At 47.3% G+C, this 14,934-nt stretch overlaps 1 protein-coding gene across 11 annotated transcripts in view; it reads right to left on the bottom strand.

Annotated features, from left to right (window-relative positions):
- Window positions 1-14,934, bottom strand: part of ZNF12 (zinc finger protein 12) — a 52,107-nt gene that overhangs the window by 36,226 nt on the left and 947 nt on the right. For 3 of the 11 annotated variants that reach the window (XR_009497498.1, XM_059896231.1, XM_059896234.1), the window contains exons 1-3: window positions 14,672-14,762; window positions 14,260-14,393; window positions 13,192-13,256 (exon numbers count right to left, since the gene is read on the bottom strand). Coding sequence is in view for 3 of the 11 variants with exons in the window: in XM_059896229.1 (XP_059752212.1) it covers window positions 13,192-13,256; window positions 14,771-14,797 (92 nt within the window). In the remaining 8 variants the exon portion in view is untranslated. The other 8 variants (XR_009497499.1, XM_059896230.1, XM_059896236.1 and 5 more) reach the window with 4 other exon arrangements.

Below are 14,934 nucleotides of genomic sequence, written 5' to 3' on the forward strand. Positions count from 1 at the left end.
GTCCCCTGCCTCTTGTTTGTAAAACAGCTGCAGTCTCCCAGGCCTCCCCTGAGTCACAAAACAACAGGTTCAAGCAGTTCACGATTAGGACAACAGCAGTCACAGAATCTTTAGTTCCTCCCCAAGGACATAAGTAACAGTGTCAGAGACACATTCCTAACTTGTTTTGCAGATACTAAAACCACTACAAGAGGAGAAAGCTAACTGTATGATGACCAGACTGGAGTTATGACATAAGCTGCTCCATCTTGAGCAGACCTGAACCAATGGCTTACACAATTCCAGGAACTGGCCTCAAGGAAATGGGAACAAACCAACACTGGACTTGAAGATTAACTGTGCCTGAAACAATCAACATGACACTGACCACACCACTGCATGACCAATGTCAAGATGATGGTCAGAGCTGACTGTGCTACTCTGCATGTAGCCCCCACCTGCACAGCCCAGAGACTTCCCGTCTTTTCCCTATAAACCCCTTTTCCCTCTAATTGGCAACTGGGAGATGCTTTGGGGGACACTAGTCCACCATCTTCCCAGGTTGCCAGCTTCCTGAATAAAGCATCTTTCTTCTTCCACCAACCCTTGTCTCTGGAACATTGACTTCTGAGCGATGAGCAGCTGCACCTGAGTTCTGTTCCAGCCGATAACATTACTATTGCTCAAGTCTCATTCATATTATATTCATAATAACTTTGAACCAAAGTTACTTCCATTGCACAAAGAAAACTGGGAGTGAATAACTGACAACTGACCATCACACACCAGCATTGTAGGCTAGCAGAGCTCATGAACACACGTAACACAACTTTACGTGGCCACAAACATCCCTTACACAACTTCTCCAAGTGTCAGAGACAAACACATTCATTAACACACCCACAGATATAGCCTCTAGGTAACAAATAAAAATATGCAGCAAGAGCATAGAACTTGAGATTATGCTTAGTGATCAATGTTTCAGGTTTCTGTCTTGCTTACAAATGACCTCGGTATCCAATGATTATCCAGTCAGTAACACAATTTAGTATCAGTTCAAGGGTTTACGTAAACTAAAGATCTTGGAATGTATCGACAAGCTGACACAGTACAAAACATAGTTACTGTTGAAATAAAGTTTGTCAGAAGAATAATTAAATGTGGTTAAACACAAATTTACATTTTTCATAACCTTAAACATTAAGTAGAAGTAATGTTAGCTTATTTGATGGGTACACCTATATAAATTTAGGAAGAACACACCCAAGTAGAATTGTTTTCAATGTATGCCTAATACTGATAAATAAGATAGGAATAACGTTTTATTAAACCAAAAATATTAAACTAGCTTCATTTGCCAAAGATTTACCTAAATTATGTAAACTTGAAGTCTTTAAATTTCTGATTTTTTTTTTTTTTTTTTTTGGCTGCACCGAGAGGCTTGCTGGATCTTAGTTCCCTGACCAGGGACTGAACCCGGACCCTGGCAGTGAAAGCACCGAGTCCTAACCACTGGACCGCCAGGGAATTCCCTGACTTGATTTCCGTAAGAATACTTTTCTAGCACATTTAAAGTATTAGAAGTTCAAATTCCTTTCTGAGAATTTTCGGGATACATAATTTTTATAAGCACATTTGTATCTTTGTAAGCCAATCAGGACAGAAATCCTTTAATTTAAGAGACTCTACAATCTACTTTAATAGATCCAGAAGTAAGAAAACATTACATACTCACACTGTCAGAAGTAAAGACCTTTCTGAATTACAGACACACAGACATACAGAGAAATGGAACTTTTACCTTCAGTTCTAAAGTCTTAGACATGGGTCAGGAGTAAAGAGTCACCAGTCTAGATATTAAGGAGCCGTTCTCCTCCCATTGGGCAAGAGATTCTTAACTGATTTGAGCTTGTCAAAGTAGACAAATAGACAAACAGAAAAGACTAAGAAAAGACTAACAAACCAGATCCTCTGTCACCTCTCACCTAACTGAGATTAGTTCTGTAGAAACTTAATCGCTTTGGAGAGACCATCAAAAGTCTTCAAACGACAGAGCCAAACTCAGAATCACTGCTGCTACAAATGGGGAACCACTTAGCTGTAATCTGAAAACAAAGCAGAAACACAAAAGTAATAGAAAGGGAAACTAAAGAAACGAAAAGTGAGCCAAGTTCAATGGCTGCTTGGGTGGGTTCACCCCTGGGAGAGGAGAAAAGATGTACCTGGGCTTCACCGGCTCAGGAAACACACCACTTGTTGCTGGGCTTTTACAGCTTTATTTATGTATAACTGATATACAAAATCCAGCCCAGGTTTAATTTGTATAACTTGATGAGTTTGGACATATGCACACACCTGTGATACCATCACCACCATCACGGTAATATACTCATCACTTCCAAAAGATTCCTTCTATCCCTTTGTGTCTGTGTATGTGTGTTAGGAATACTTAACACAGCACCAGGTACATGAAAAGGTGCTCAATGTCACTAATCATCCAGGAAATGCAAATCAAAATCATCATGAGATATTACCTCACATCTGTTAGAATGGCTACAATTTTTTATTTCTTTTTAAACATAAGAGTTGTCAAGGTTGTAGAGAAATCGTAACCCCTGCATATTGTAGGCAGGAATGTAACATCGTGCAGTCACTGTGGAAAACAGTATGGAGTTTTCTCAAAATCTTTTAAATAAAAATTCCATATGATCCAGCAATCCCACTTCTGGGTATACAGGTCCAGCTCAGAGACACTGCAGCTTCAGTTCCAGAACACTGCTATGAAGCGAATACCGCCATAACGCGAGTCACATGAATTTTTTGGTGTACCCGTGCATGAAAAACTTATGTTTACACTGTACTGTAGTCTGTTAAGTGTGCGATAGCCTTGTGTCTAAAAAAACAATGTACATACCTTTATTGAAATATACTTTAGGGAAGAGAAATATACATCAATGGAACAGGATAGAAAGCCCAGAGATAAACCCACGCACATATGGTCACCTTATCTTTGATGAAGGAGGCAAGCATATACAATGGAGAAACGACAGCCTCTTCAATAAGTGGGGCTGGGAAAACTGGACAGCTACCTGTCAAAGAATGAAATGAGAACACTACCTAACACCATAACACAAAAATAAACTCAAAATGGATTAAAGGCCTAAATGTAAGGCAAGGCACTATAAAACTCTTAGAGGAAAACATAGGCAGAACACTCTATGACATAAATCACAGAAAGATCCTTTTTGACCCACCTCTTAGAAAAATGGAAATAAAAACAAAAATAAACAAATGGGACCTAAGGAAACTTAAAAGATTTTGCACAGCAAAGGAAACCATAAACAAGACAAAAAAAAAAAAAAAACCCTCAGAGTGGGAGAAAATATTTGTAAACGAAGCAACTGACAAAGGATTCATCTCCAAAATATACAAGCGGCTCATGCAGCTCAATATCAAAAAAACAAACAACTCAATTTCAAAATGGACACAAGACCTAAATGGACATTTCTCCAAAGAAGATATAAGATTGCCAACAAACACGTGAAAGGATGCTCAACAACACTAATCATTAGAGAAATGCAAATCAAAACTACAATGAGGGATCACCTCACACCACTCAGAATGGCCATCATCAAAAAATCTACAAACAATAAATGCTGGAGAGGGTGTGGAGAAAAGGGAACCCTCCTCCTGCACTGTTGCGGAGAATGTACACTGATACAGCCACTATGGAGAACAGTATGGAGGTTCCTTAAAAAACTAAAAATAGGGCTTCCCTGGTGGCGCAGTGGTTAAGAATCCTCCTCCCAACACATGGGACACGGGTTCGAGCCGTGGTCCAGGAAGATCCCACATGCTGCAGGGTAACTAAGCCTGTGTGCCACAACTACTGAGCCGGCGCTCTAGAGCCCGAGAGCCACACCCACTGAGCCCGCACGCCTAGAGCCTGCGCTCTGCAACAAGAGAAGCCACCGCAATGAGAAGTCCGCGCACCACAACAGTGTAGCGCCTGCTTGCTGCAACTAGAGAAAGCCCGCGCACAGCAACGAAAACCCAACACAGCCAAAAATCATGAATAAATAAAAATAAATACATTTATTAAAAAAAAAACAACTAAAAATAGAACTACCATTATGATCCTCCAATCCCACTACTGGGCACATATGCTGAGGAAACCATAATTCAAAGAGAGACACGTACCACAATGTTCACTGCAGCACTATTTACAACAGCCAGGACATGGAAGCAACTTAAGTGTCCATTGAGAGATGAATGGATAAAGAAGATGTGGCACATATATACAATGGAATATGACTCAGCCATAAAAAGAAACGAAACTGAACTATTTGTAGTGAGGTGGATGGACCTAGAGTCTGTGAAACAGAGTGAAGTAACTCAGAAAGAGAAAAACAAATACCGTATGCTAACACATATTTATGGAATCTAAAGAAAAAAAAAAAGTGGTTCTGATGAACCTAGTGGCAGGACAGGAATAAAAACGCAGACGTAGAGAATGCACTTGAGGACACGGGGAGGGGGAAGGGGAAGCTGGGACGAAGCGAGAGAGGGGCATGAACATATATACACTACCAAATGTAAAATAGATAGCTAGTGGGAAGCAGCCGCATAGCACAGGGAGATCAGCTCGGTGCTTTCTGTCCACCCAGAGGGGTGGGATAGGGAGGGTGGGAGGGAGACGCAAGATGGAGGGGATATGGGGATATATGTATACATACAGCTGATTCACTTTGTTATACAGCAGAAACTAACACAACACTGTAAAGCAATTATACTCCAATAAAGATGTTTAAAAAAAAATACTTTAGGGACTTCCCTGGTGGTCCAGTGGTTAAGAATCCGCCTTCCAATACAGGGGGCGCAGGTTTGATCCCCGGTCGGGGAACTGAGATCCCACGCGCTGTGCAGCACAGCCAAAACAAAAAAAAACATTAAAAATACTCTATTGCTAAAAAATGCTAACCATCATCTGAGCCTTCGGCGAGTAGTAATCTTTGCTGATGGAGGGTTTGAAATAGTGTGAGAATTGCTAAAATATGACACAAAGACAAGAAGTGAGCAACTGCTGTTGGAAATACGGTGCCAACAGACTTGCTCCACAAAGAGCTGCCGCAAACCTTCAATTTGTAAAACACACAAGATTCGGGAAGCACAATAATTATAATAGAATGTAATGTAGTATGATGTAATATAATGTGATATAATATAATATAGCCTGTATAGTCAAAGAAAAGGAAATCAATATCTAGAAGAGATATATGCACCTCTACATTCATTACAGCATTATTCACAAGAGCCAAGATAGGAAAACAATGCAAATTTTCATCAACAGAGAAATGGGTAAAGAAAATGTGGTATATACATAGGATATGATTCAGACTTATTAGTAGGAAATCCTACCAGTTGTGACAACGGGGACAGAACTAGAAGACATTATGATAAGTGAAATGGCTCAGTCACAGAAGGACAAAACTGTGTGTTTCCACTTATACGAGGTATCCAAAAGAGGCAAACATAAATTGTCAGGGGTGGGGGAGGAGAGAATGGGGAGTTGTTCCATGGGTATAAAGTTACAGTTACACAGGATGCATATGTTCTAGAGAACTGCTGTATGACTAAGTGTCTATAGGTAATGAGGCACACTATTCTCTTCGTTCTAATTAAAAAATTTTAATTCAAGTGTAACTGACCTACAACACTATGTTAGGTCCAGGTGCACAATATCAATATTTCTATACGTTAGAAAAGAATCATGGTCTAGTTACCATCCGTCAGTGTACAAAGTTATAATGTTATTGACTGTATTTCCCATGCTGTATATTTCATTCCCATGACTCATTTATTTTGTAACTGGTTATCTGTTCCTCTTCATCTCCCTCACCTATTTCACTCATCCACCTACCCTCTTCTGGCAACCACCTGTTTGTTCTCTGTATCTATGAGCCTGTTTCTCTTTAGTGACATTAGTTCATTTGTTTTTTTAGATTCCACATACAAATGAGATCATACGGTATTTGTCTTTCTCTGTCTGACTTATTGCACTTAGCATAATACCCTCTAGCTCCATCCATGTTGCCACAAATGGCAAGATTTCATTCTTTTTTTTTTTAATTTTAAAAAATTTATTTATTTTACTTTTGGCTGCGTTGGGTCTTTGTTGCTGCATGTGGCCTCTTTTCTAGTTGCAGCGAGCGGGGGCTTCTCTTCCTTGTGGTGCGTGGGCTTCTCACTGCGGTGGCTTCTGTTGTTGCAGAGCATGGGCTCCAGGTGAGCGGGCTTCAGTAGCTGCGGTACGCGGGCTCAGTAGTTGTGGCTCGCAGGCTCTAGAGCATGGCTCAATAGTTGTGGCACACGGGCTTAGTTGCTCCGTGGCATGTGGGATCTTCCAGGACCAGGGCTTGAACCCATTTCCCCTGCATTGGCAGGCGGATTCTTAACCACTGCACCCCCAGGGAAGCACCTCATTCTTTGTTGTTGTTTTTTTTTTTTTATGGCTAACAGTCCATTGTGTGTGTGTGTATAGCTATATATGTATATATATATATATATATATATATATATATATATATGACGCATTTTCTTTATCCATTCAACTATGGATGGACACTTAGGTTGCATCTATACACTGGCTATTATAAGCAATGCTCAGTGAACATAGGGGTGCATGTGTCTTTTTGAACTAGTGTTTTTGTTTTCTTCCGAAAAAATACACACAAGTGGAATTTCTGGATCTTATAATAGTTCTACTTTAAAATTTTTGAGGAATGAGGTGCACTACTCTTGACACGAAGTTTACCTGGTGCTGTTAGGTGAATCCATCCAGGATCTCTGTGAAGACCTCCAAAACTGTTAAAACATAAGGGTAGGCACTTCCCTGGTGGCCCAGTGGTAAAGAATCCGCCTTACAATGCAGGGGACCTGGGTTCAATCCCTGGTCAGGGGACTGAGATCCCACGTGCCGCAGGGTAACTAAGGAATGGTGTGGAGGAGGTGAAGGAAAAGACCACGCCAAGCTCAGAGGCCCTTTCAGATGGCAACAAACTCCTGACATTGACTGAAAATCAACGTTCTTTACGTGGAACAATCGAAGAGGCAGGATGGGTCCTGTTAGCAAGGTCCCCTAAGATGCCAGGTCACCTGACCCCCAGCTCCAGATGCACAGATGTCCGGGACCCAGGCTTTGCTGGCCTGGGAAGGCTGAGGGTGCCCAGCTGCTGACGGGACACACGGGGCGGGGGAAGAGGTGGCTGCCGCCCAAGGCAGACGAGTGTCTGTGCAGAACTGCCTCGGCTCAGCCTCCAGAAGCCTGTCTCAGAAAGCGACAGCAAGTCTTCCAGAAGCTCTGCCCAAATTCCATGCAGGTGTCACCGGTCACACCTGAGGCTGCCCGGATGAAGACTGGGGGCCCACACGTTCACACACTGGAAGTTATTACCAAATGCAAGAGAGTGAGGGATCAGACCATGAACTAGTCTAATTATAATGCATAAGTAGAATCACGCACACCTTATTCTACTTTCCGGTTTTGCATTTGTAATTTCACAAAATGTGTGATTTGTAGGGGGGAGGGGGTTTAATTGCTTGTACTTTTTGCCTGATGAGAAAAAAACAGCACAATAAGAAAACATTGTAGTTTTCACCAGTAGCGGGCATAAAAATACATGCACTGTTGTTGCTTGAAAACAGCATTACTGTAAATGTTCCAAATGATTTTCTATTTGGTGATGGGTTAAGTGGCTTGCCCACGTTCACTTTTATGAAAAGAGAAGATTAGAAAACTGCACTCTTCTTGCATTTTAAACTTTAAGAAAATGGATTTCAGAAAACTTGGATAACAAATTAAGAAAGCAATCAGAACTGCAAAGATTTAGGGGTTTTAGGTTCGTTTCAAAACACAAGGGAACAACCCATGATGTATGTGTCTTAAAAGACCACTTGGGGGCTTCCCTGGTGGCCCAGTGGTTGAGAATCTGCCTGCCAATGCAGGGGACACGGGTTCGAGCCCTGGTCTGGGAAGATCCCACATGCCGCGAAGCAACTAGGCCCGTGAGCCACAATTACTGAGCCTGCGCGTCTGGAGCCTGTGCTCCGCAACAAGAGAGGCCGCAATGGTGAGAGGCCCGCGCACCGCGATGAAGAGTGGCCCCCACTTGCCGCGACTAGAGAAAGCCCTCGCACAGAAACAAAGACCCAACACAGCCATAAATAAATAAATAAATAAAATTAAAAAAAAAAAAAAGACCACTTGGTACAGTAAGATTCCACAGACGGCCTTGTAATCACAGAACGCAGCACTGGTTACACGTTTCCCACAAGCCACGTTCTCAGTGTGAGGCTAACAGGGTCGGCTCACTCCCCTGCTTGGGGGCAGAGAGGACCGGTCTCCTTTGCTTTCTGAGATTCCTTTCATGAGTGGCTAGAAAGCTTAAGCACTGGAATTCCATTAGAGAAAAGGAGTATTCCTCAGAGGATTGTAAACGACAAACACCCAAGAGGACTTTAACAGCGGCGTCTGTGTGTCAGAGACCTCCCACGCATGGCTGGGGCCCAAATGACACAGAACAGCCGGGGCCCAAGGGCCGCAGTCCTAGGACGCCGCTCCCCAACCAAAAGAGTCCTCTCGCTCGACAGGGAAAAAGAAAGCTGTTCTCAGACACACACAGCCTCCAGAGACAGCAAGTGAGGACCCCACCTGCCTGGCCTGTCCCAGGAGAGTGGCTGATGCAGTGCCCAGAACCAGAAAGGGGAACTAAGAACCAACAGAAAGGGAACCACTAGACTGATGCATTCCTCCCACATCCCCCGCCTCCCCCCGCAAAGAAGCTGCACTCCAGTACTGACCACGGAGGGTGCTGTTCAACTAGGAATCTTACCCACACAAACGTGCTGATTTTGAGAAACTTTTCAAATGCATAGTATTCAACTTCTCAAAGTAAAGAAAAGTAATGAATTACATACTAATGCTGGAAAATACAGGAAAAAGACAATAAAACTTGGAAAACAATGTTTACTAACATGACCCCAACTGGAAAAATTTAGAAACATTGAAGACGACTCTGTAAGTCAATAAGACAAGGAAAACAAAACAGAACAGAACGAAACAAAACAAAACAAGACAGTATTGGGGCAGGAAGACGGGCAGTGGACATGAACAAGCCCTTCATATAAGAACAGAAATACACCAGTCTGAAAAGACCACGGACTGAAGAATTCCAACTACGTGACATTCTGGAAAGGGCAAAAATAGACAGACAGTAACAAGACCAGCAGCTGTCGGGGGCTTGGGGGCATTGGGGGGGATGAACAGGTGGCCCCCAGGGATGTTTCGGGCACTGAAATGGTTCTGGGTGGCACTGCAGTGGTGGCTGCCGGTCATCACACGTGTCCAAACCTGCACAGCAGGACACAGAGAGGGAGCCTTGATATAAGCTACAGACTCCAGGGGAGAACTAGGCGTCAGTGCTGATCCACCGCTGAGACGACGCGCCACACAAGCGCAAGATGTTGTCAAGGGAGGGAACCCAGAGGGACGGGGACAGGAAACTGCTGTCTGCTCGACTCTCCTGTAACCCTAAAACTGCTCTAAAATCTGTCTATCAGTTAAAATGAAGAAACAGCTTCTAAGCACCTGAAAACGCTCTCAACCTCATTCGCGATTAAGGAAAAACCCCAAGAGAACGTCCATACCGTTTACCGGGGCCTAGGACCAGCGGGAACACGCCGCGGCCTCGCCCCTTCCTGTCGGGCATCGCGCTGGAGCCCAGAGTCCCCCTGACTTGACCCACCGCACCCCACCCCGCGTTTCATGCTGTCCACAGTCTCTACACATGACACCTTTTGATCAGATGACTCACTGTCCCAATTACAAGGTTTCACTTTCTCCACAGGATGAAAGCAAAACCAGCACACAGGGGAGGCTCTTCAGTCAACCTCAGGGTCCGCCTGCAGTCACGTCCCGCTGGTCCTGACAGGAGGCCCACATCCTAAGGAAGGAGGTCCTTACCAGCACCTCAGGAGCCTCATCCAGCCCACCTCACGCTGCTCTGAGAGCCTCGCCAACCTCTGCCGCTACCCAAGTCCTGGTCACGTGAGGGCCGTCACCCTTCCCCGAGTCACTGAGCCACGTGCTCTGACAATGCATTTAAAACCAGGCTCTCGGACTTCCCTGGTGGCGCAGTGGTTAAGAATCCACCTGCCAATGGTGGGCACACGGGTTCGAACCCTGGTCCGGGAAGATCCCACATGCTGCGGAGCAACTAAGCCCGTGAGTCACAACTACTGAGCCCGCGAGCCACAACTACTGAAGCCCGCATGCCTAGAAGCCGTGCTCCGCAATAAGAGAAGCCACCGCAATGAGAAGCCCGCGCACCGCCACGAAGAGTAGCCCCCGCTCGCCGCAACTAGAGAAAAAAGCTCGCGCGCAGCAACAGAGACCCAACGCACCCAAAAACGAATAAATTAATACGTAAATAAATAAAATTTAAAAGAAAGAAAGAAAGAGAGAAAAGCAGGCTCTGCTTTGTCAGCACTCTGGAGTTCCCTACGTATCGACGGGCAGGATTCCTGTCCTCTCCTGTAATTACGTCTGTGAAGTGCCTTCCCTGAGGCGAACAGAAGCTCCCGGAAGCAGAGAATTGCTTCTTAAGTTCACATGCAGAACCTGAAGACATTGGCTGTTTACGTCTAAGAAAAGAGACACAACACTAGATGGTGTGAAGGGTCGCCAAAGCCAAGAGCCAGGCAAGCAGGACACTTCCTCTGGGGAGCCTTCCATCAGCAGAGCAGACAATGTCCGTGGCCAGAACTGGCACTCAATGCGCTTTGAGCTGAGAAGTACCCAGGGAATCACACAGGCTCCTCAAAGAGCAATTACTCCCACATTTAAGAAACGAGATGGCTTTTCAGGCAGAGAAGGCAAGTACAGTCTTCCCGGCTGGCGGAACGGTGTGTGCTGATGGTCAGGATGGAGCTGGGCCCCAGAGCGCTGCCCTCTCCTCCAGCCCCCAACCTCACCCTCACCCTCAGCTGAGGAGCTGCTTCCCTGAGAACAGAGAAGCCATCGGAGGGCTTCTCCACCTGCACCCCAGCTCTGCCACCCCCTCCCCACGCCAGGACCCCGGGCCACAGCTCTCCCCGCTCCCACACGCGTCTACTGGATCATTCCCGCTGTTGTTTCTCCCGTTACAACACAGCACAACACGACACAACACCCGCCCCGGACCTCAGCTCCTACTCCAGCTACTGTCCAATTTCTCTTTTCCCCGTCACAGCAAAACGTCTTGAAAAAGCTAGGAACACAACAAACCCCGTTCTCCCACTCCTCTCTCCTAAGCCTCTCCGAGCAGGATCTCACCCCACACACCCATCCAAACGCATCAGCAGCGAGTTACGACCTCCCCCCAGTGCTGGGCTCGAGGGTTAACAGCTCCACAGAACGGCAACCTCGTTTGTCCAGTCACCCAGGGAACCTCTAAAGTGCTTCCCACGTGGAGACAAACTGCTGTGATTCATATTTTAGGAGAAATACTCAGCGTGGAAAATACACTTGAGCTGGTGGAGGAAAGAGGTAGCAGCACAGAAAAAAAGGTTCTGTAACTACAGAAATGAAAAAATAAGCTATTTTAATGGTACAAGTATGGGATGAAGAGGAACGAATAAAAACCGTTTAGAATACGACATTAACAAGCCTAACACTACAACGTGCTAACAGAGGATGGAGAAGGACTCTACAATGAACCCATTTTTCTGGGTAGGGTGACAGGCTGGATGATGCAACGATGAGCCGGCAGGGACAAAAGGAGAAGGCAAGGGGCGGGGGAGCTGTAAATAATCATTTTTGGATCTACTGGATCTAGTCATTTGAGGTGCCCTTTGGACAAACTCCATAGAGATGCTGGCAAGTGGCTGGACAGAGGCGTCTATCTGGTCCAGGTGGGAGAACTGACAGAGCTGGAAGTGAAAAGCACCAGAGGGTGAGATCAGACAGCTTTAAGAGTCATGAACCAAGAGTAAAAAGACAACACACAAAGAGGATGGAAGAAAGAATCAGTCAGGAAGAGAGCAAGGAGAGATCTGTCACAGAAACCAACATAGGAGACTCTGCAGATGGGAAGGCGACAGTGGTCTGAAGTGAGGACTGGCAAATCTCCACTGGTTTGTATGCTGGATGACAGGTCACCTCAACCGGATCAGGGTCCGGGGAGGGGCAGAACCAAGACCGCAGGCTGCACGATAAAATTCAGATGGGAGGGCTTCCCTGGTGGCGCAGTGGTTGGGAGTCTGCCTGCTGGTGCGGGGGACGCGGGTTCGAGCCCTGGTCTGGAGGGATCCCACGTGCCGCGGAGCAACTGGGCCCATGGGCCACAATTGCTGAGCCTGCGCGTCTGGAGCCTGTGCTCCGCAACAGGAGAGGCCGCGATGGTGAGAGGCCCGCGCACCACGATGAAGAGTGGTCCCCACTTGCCGCAACTGGAGAAAGCCCTCGCACAGAAACGAAGACCCAACACAGCCATAAATAAATAAATAAATAAATAAAAGAACGTGAATTTCTTAAAAAAAAAAAAAAAATTCAGATGGGAAATAAGGAATCTTTGCCAGAGACATCACTACGTGGTCTGTAACGCGACCCCGTTAGATTGTAAAAGACAAAGCGGGACATTTACTTGAAGGGTGAGAAGGCAGTTCCTCCAGAGGATCCTCACTGCATCCCTGGATTGAGCACTGAAAACAATGTACCTACGGGACAACAGTGTTGTACTGAACAGAAAAATTACATGCACTGAGTGCTCCCTGGACAGCATGCTCTCGGCTTACAGGAAGCACAAGGAAGGCACCAATGTCAACACGTTAGGGGCTGTCACTCAGGAAGGCTAGCGGCCTACAGCGGGATCCTCAAGGGAACCTTTCACGCCCGAGAACAAAAGTGCTTCGGCAGGACAATGTAAGTCAAGCAAGGGATGGTATTTTGCCACAAATGTCAAGAACCCGAGGCTTGTACTGTGGCTATAAGAGGATCGTGGGATCTGCGCGTAGAACTTGCCAGAAACACTTGGTACTGACCTGTTCCTCTACGCTTTGTCTAACCACATCTTTTACCTACTTCTACTTTCCCATTTTAAATTTTGAACTATTCGCCTCCCAAGCTGTTATTACAAAACAAGAGCAGCAAGGCAATACGTAAACAGCAAAACTCACCGGAGACCGATTCATTTTCCGCTGCTCTTGGAACAACGTGCAGGACTGTGGCAGTGGAGGCGGACCTGGAGAAGGAAAAAAATGCAGGCAGTGAAGCTACGACTGAAGCGGCTGGGGGTGCACGAGCACCCGCCCCGCGCTCCACAAGAGACAGCTGTGGGAGACCCACCCTTTCACCTTCACAAGGGCCTGTTAGAATGAGGAGGGGGCAACCACCCTCAGGTCTGTAACTCCCACGTGACTGTGGTAACTGGGGCGATACTTTGTTTTCAGTAGTCAGTGTACACTAAATCCTATTAAAATAAACCTCCATCGTTAAATATGAGATTAAAAAACGCTTAGAGTTTATCTCTTCTCACCAACTCTGCTAACAACTTCAGAACAGAAAATCCACAGGATACCCAGGATAAAGGGATACACTCAGGTGCGTTTCACTCTTTCAATTATTTGGAGAAACTTAAGTGCGACGCTCAAAAAAATCTTTTCTTAAAACTGATTTGAAGTGGACAGAACACCTGCCCTAGGAGTTCTGAGTCCTGTTAGCGACCCCACGTGCACACCCGGTGAGGATCTGGGACAAGTCACCTCCCTTCTCAGGCCCAATCTCTTCCTTCCTCAACCGAGGAAGCAGGACAGAAGCCTTGCAGACTCATCCTGCACTAACTACACTGTGCGATTCCACAGGGCACAACCCAGGGGGGCAGCGGACGCTTAGATTAGACAACCAACGTGCTCATGGGCCTTGAGAGACACGTGCGAGAGCCCGACACGGCGACAGCAGGACGACGAGGACAAGGAGGATCGGGGTTGGAGGGAGGGGTGGACGCGGCACGTCCCGGCCGAGCCTGTGGCCCCTGCTCCCCCAGGACACCCGGAACTCACAAGTCCCAGGGGAGCCCCATCCGGAGCAGCCGGCCCTGCCCTCCAGCCTGACACCTCCACCTCTGGGAAGCGGTCAAACCCTCCCGGTCGCTCTCCTGTGGGGCCCGGGGCGGGTTCACCCGAGCCCTGCTCTCCAAGGGCCGCAGGGTCTACAACCGCCTGCAGGCCCAAAGACGCACCACGTACCCCGTCGGGACTCGCGGACCGGCCCTGGGCTCCCGAGGCTCCGGGCCGGGGGCTGCTCCTCCGGCGCGCTCCTCTCCCGGGGTCCCTCCTTGCCACCTCACGAGGCCACTGGGCCGGAGGAGCCGGCTCTGGGCCTACGGGACAAGCTCCCTTCAGGCCCACGTCCCTCCCGGGACCTCGCTCTGCCGCGCGCTGCAAACGGTCGGGCACTGCGCCGCCGCCGCCGCCGCCCGCCCGGCCCCTGCGGCCCAGCCCGCGGGCTCCGCGGCTCGCGCTCGGGGGTCCCCGTTCCAGCCTCCGCCCGGCCCACGCGAACCCTCGCCCGCACAGCCCGCGCCCGCTGGCTGCCAGCCTGGCCGGACGGCGTCCAGCGCCGCACGCCCCGCAATCCTCAACCGCCAGGCGCCAGGACCTGAGAACGACGACCAGCGGGGACCTGGGCACGCACTGGAAGCGGGGGCGGCGCGGCAACGATGAGCGTGCGCCAACACGCACAAACCGTGAGGCGCACCTGCGCAGGGGGACGCCCGAAATCCGCCTGCCAAAGCCCGCCCGGAGAGCGGGACAAGCACCAGGACTCTATTTCCCAGAAGTCTCCGCGCCGTCAAGTTAGGGAGCTTTTTTTAAAAAAAAATTTTAAAACATTTTACTATAGAAAACAATAAAAACAATAAA

The sequence above is a fragment of the Balaenoptera ricei genome, chromosome 15, assembly GCF_028023285.1.
Source record: "Balaenoptera ricei isolate mBalRic1 chromosome 15, mBalRic1.hap2, whole genome shotgun sequence".
Taxonomy (NCBI): Eukaryota; Metazoa; Chordata; class Mammalia; order Artiodactyla; family Balaenopteridae; genus Balaenoptera; species Balaenoptera ricei.